General features: G+C 48.5%; 1 protein-coding gene across 1 annotated transcript; it reads left to right on the top strand.

Moving 5' to 3' along the window:
* Positions 1–433: 433 nt before the first annotated feature.
* LOC123428933 lies at positions 434–1,376 on the top strand. The gene has a single exon (XM_045113027.1). The coding sequence runs from the start codon at positions 660–662 to the stop codon at positions 1,374–1,376; it is 717 nt and encodes a 238-aa protein (XP_044968962.1). The 5' UTR covers positions 434–659.
* The last annotated feature ends 1,586 nt before the right edge of the window (positions 1,377–2,962 follow it).

The following is a 2,962-nucleotide window of genomic DNA, read 5'->3' as shown; positions in this document are numbered from 1 at the left end:
CTCTCGATCGCGGTGACATTAACTGTGTTGTGACAACATTCGTGGCTAATTATTCTGAGTGAGTGCGAAGTGGTAGAATATGGGATGTTTAAGAAAGAATCTCTAATAAAGGAAGGACCGAAAGAGAGGTGATGTAGCGGGCGAACAAGATCTACTTGTGTATGCAACGTAACAAATGTAGTGGTATAAACCAGAAACGAATTGTGAGACCTTTGTTTGTAAGATAACCGGTGGAAGATTCATTTTGGGGGGGGGGGGGGGGGGGGGGGGGGGTTGCTGGGTGGCAGAAATTACTTGACCGGGTGGAAGCTAACGGAAAACTCCTCTTTTAATACTTCCTCTGTATCAAATATAATACGTTTTTTGTACTCCCTTTAGATACGGAGAGGTAAAGATAAAAATATAATAAGGTATCATCACATATTTGTCGTCTCAGAACAATGTACATATATATTGCTTCAATAGTATAAGCACAGTAGAGTCATCATATGACAATTTTTTCTATTGTAACAAACAACTACTAGATATATAAAATTGATCAAATTCAGTAATAAGTTATCGATCGAGCACTATTTATATATCTGGATACCTCCATGTCGCATGTATATTTCTGAAGTTAACACTTATACCGTATTGCACTAGTATCACATGAATCATGGATGGTAATTGTCGCTGTAGGTGGAGGTCTCCGCCGGTGTAAGGCGAGCTGGGTGCACGGGGGGTGCCGGCGGGCTGGGGGTGGGCTCAGGTGGCGGTGGCGGGCTGGGTGGACTGGGGTATGGCGGCGGATTGGGGGTGGGTGCAGGAGGTGGCTTGGGGGTGGGTGCAGGAGGTGGCTTGGGGGTGGGTGCAGGCGGCGGCTTGGGTTTGGGAGCAGGCGGTGGCTTGGGTTTAGGAGCAGGCGGCGGCTTGGGCTTGGGAGCAGGCGGTGCTGGCGGCTTGGGTGTGGGTGTGGGAGCAGGCGGCGCTGGCGGCGTGGGTGTCGGCGCGGGAGCAGGCGGCGCTGGCGGAGTGGGCGTGGGAGCAGGCGGCACTGGCGGCTTGGGACCTGGCGGGGAGGGTGTGCGGCCGCAGCTGAACATGCAGACAATGCCCCGATCGTTGCAGCCGATGACGCAGAGCGGCAGGTCGATGCCCTTGCGCACGCGCAGGCACTTGAAGGCACAGCCCAGAACCTTCGTGAAGCACCCGATCACGCACTGCATCGTCCCGTCCAGCTCCGGATCCGCCATGCCCGTCGTCAAGGAGACTTCTGCGGCGCGAACGGTCGTAGGCGCGGCCGCGACGGCCTGCAGATCGACGAGGCCAGCCAGGGCCACGAGGGCGAGGAGGAGGAGGACGGAGCTGGTGGTAGCCATAGTGCCGTTGTGGTGTAAGGGTCTGATGAGATGGTCTTTTGTAGTGAGCTGCTCAATGATGAGCGTGGCGTTCGACTTGCGTTTTTGGTGTGTGCTGCTGTTGCTTTCCCGCACACGCACACACACGAAACGGGTGCTTAACGTATCGATCGGTGCATGAAATATGTGTGAACGGATGTGTATATGTATTTACTTTTGAACTCAGTGAACTCAACATGCTGCAACAACGAGACTCCTAAATTTGATGTTGACTTGAACAACAAATTATAGAGATAGATGATGCTACCAGCTTCAGTACTGTACCTGGGTTTTACTGCATTGACTGATCAATTGGTTTTTTTATCCTGTCGATCATTTTAGCACCCATTTTTTGCCTGGTTAGGATACATGATGCTCGTTTGCATAGGGCACATATCTTACTTGTGCTGCCCACAACGATGCAAGAGACTGTAACTTACCCGATGGTAAGCTTTAATAGAGAATTTTCCGGTGTGTTCACTGGCAAGCTGGCACAACGCACAAGACTTTTTACTATTAGAACGTGCCAAGATCTACTTTTAACAACTGTCATTTCCATAACCACTCAATCAACATGGAAAGTATAAATAGGGCGCTCATAATCCTACTCCCCACAAAAGAAGTGGCCATCTCTGCCTCCGGATTCTGCCCAATCTCACTTTGCAATTGACCCATCAAAGTCATCGCGAAGTTACTCACCTATAATTTTAAATCCCCAACCCCAATCTTGCTTCACGTTGACCTACCGGGGTTCATTTCGGGTTGATAAATTGCAGAAAACTTCATTGTGGCGCGCTCCATATTGATCCCTAGACGACCGCCTCTCCCTCTCTCTTGGGTGATTCTACTTCCATGGGTGTGTGGAAGGGGCCAAGAAAGCCTGCATCGTCACGGTGGTTTCAGAGTCAATATGGAAGATTGACAATCGCTACCTTGTGTGGCAGGGTCGAGTGCATATTCATGTCTTGTGCCCGGATAACTCCAACATGGACGACCATCTTCTCATGCCCCACCACTCCACCTCCTGCTAGGGTGTTAAAGTGTTAACCCGTCGTACTGCTCCGACAAAGGTAACTTCTCCCGGCCCCTTCGGTCTTGTCTCGCACCCTCAGGCTGCTCATAGTGGAGAATAACATATAGTAATATCATGCATATGTTACTATTGTATGATACTACCTTCATAGTGCATAGTATCATAAACTAGTATCATAGGTGAGCTCATTTATTGACATGCATGACACATAGTAGTATAGCATTTAACATGTTACGGTACTCCCTCCGTCTCGGTTTATAAGTCATCTTACGAAAATCAAATAATCCCAAAACACTAGGCACGATGCATTAACTTTCATCTCGTTTCTTGTTTTTTTGACTTGAATAAAGGAATCAACCAATAAGAGACGTGGGGCGTGCATGTTTTTAATGACTTGAGACTAACTAGCACGACATGCATTGGTCAATTCATTGCATGCAATGGTATTAATTAGCAAGTTAACATTAATTTCTCTTGTTTCCCTCTCCGTCTTGGTTGCGATGCACAACCTAAGATGACTTATAAACCGAGATGGAGGGAGTATCTACCTATG

The sequence above is a fragment of the Hordeum vulgare genome, chromosome 2H (assembly GCF_904849725.1).
Source record: "Hordeum vulgare subsp. vulgare chromosome 2H, MorexV3_pseudomolecules_assembly, whole genome shotgun sequence".
In the NCBI taxonomy this organism is placed as follows: domain Eukaryota; kingdom Viridiplantae; phylum Streptophyta; class Magnoliopsida; order Poales; family Poaceae; genus Hordeum; species Hordeum vulgare.
Note: the sequence above shows the minus strand (reverse complement) of the source record. Positions and strands in the feature narration are given on the sequence as shown.

What these genes read in the sequence shown, in the direction of transcription:
- LOC123428933 (XM_045113027.1), top strand. Translation starts at nt 660, where the DNA reads ATGGTAATTGTCGCTGTAGGTGGAGGTCTCCGCCGGTGTAAGGCGAGC.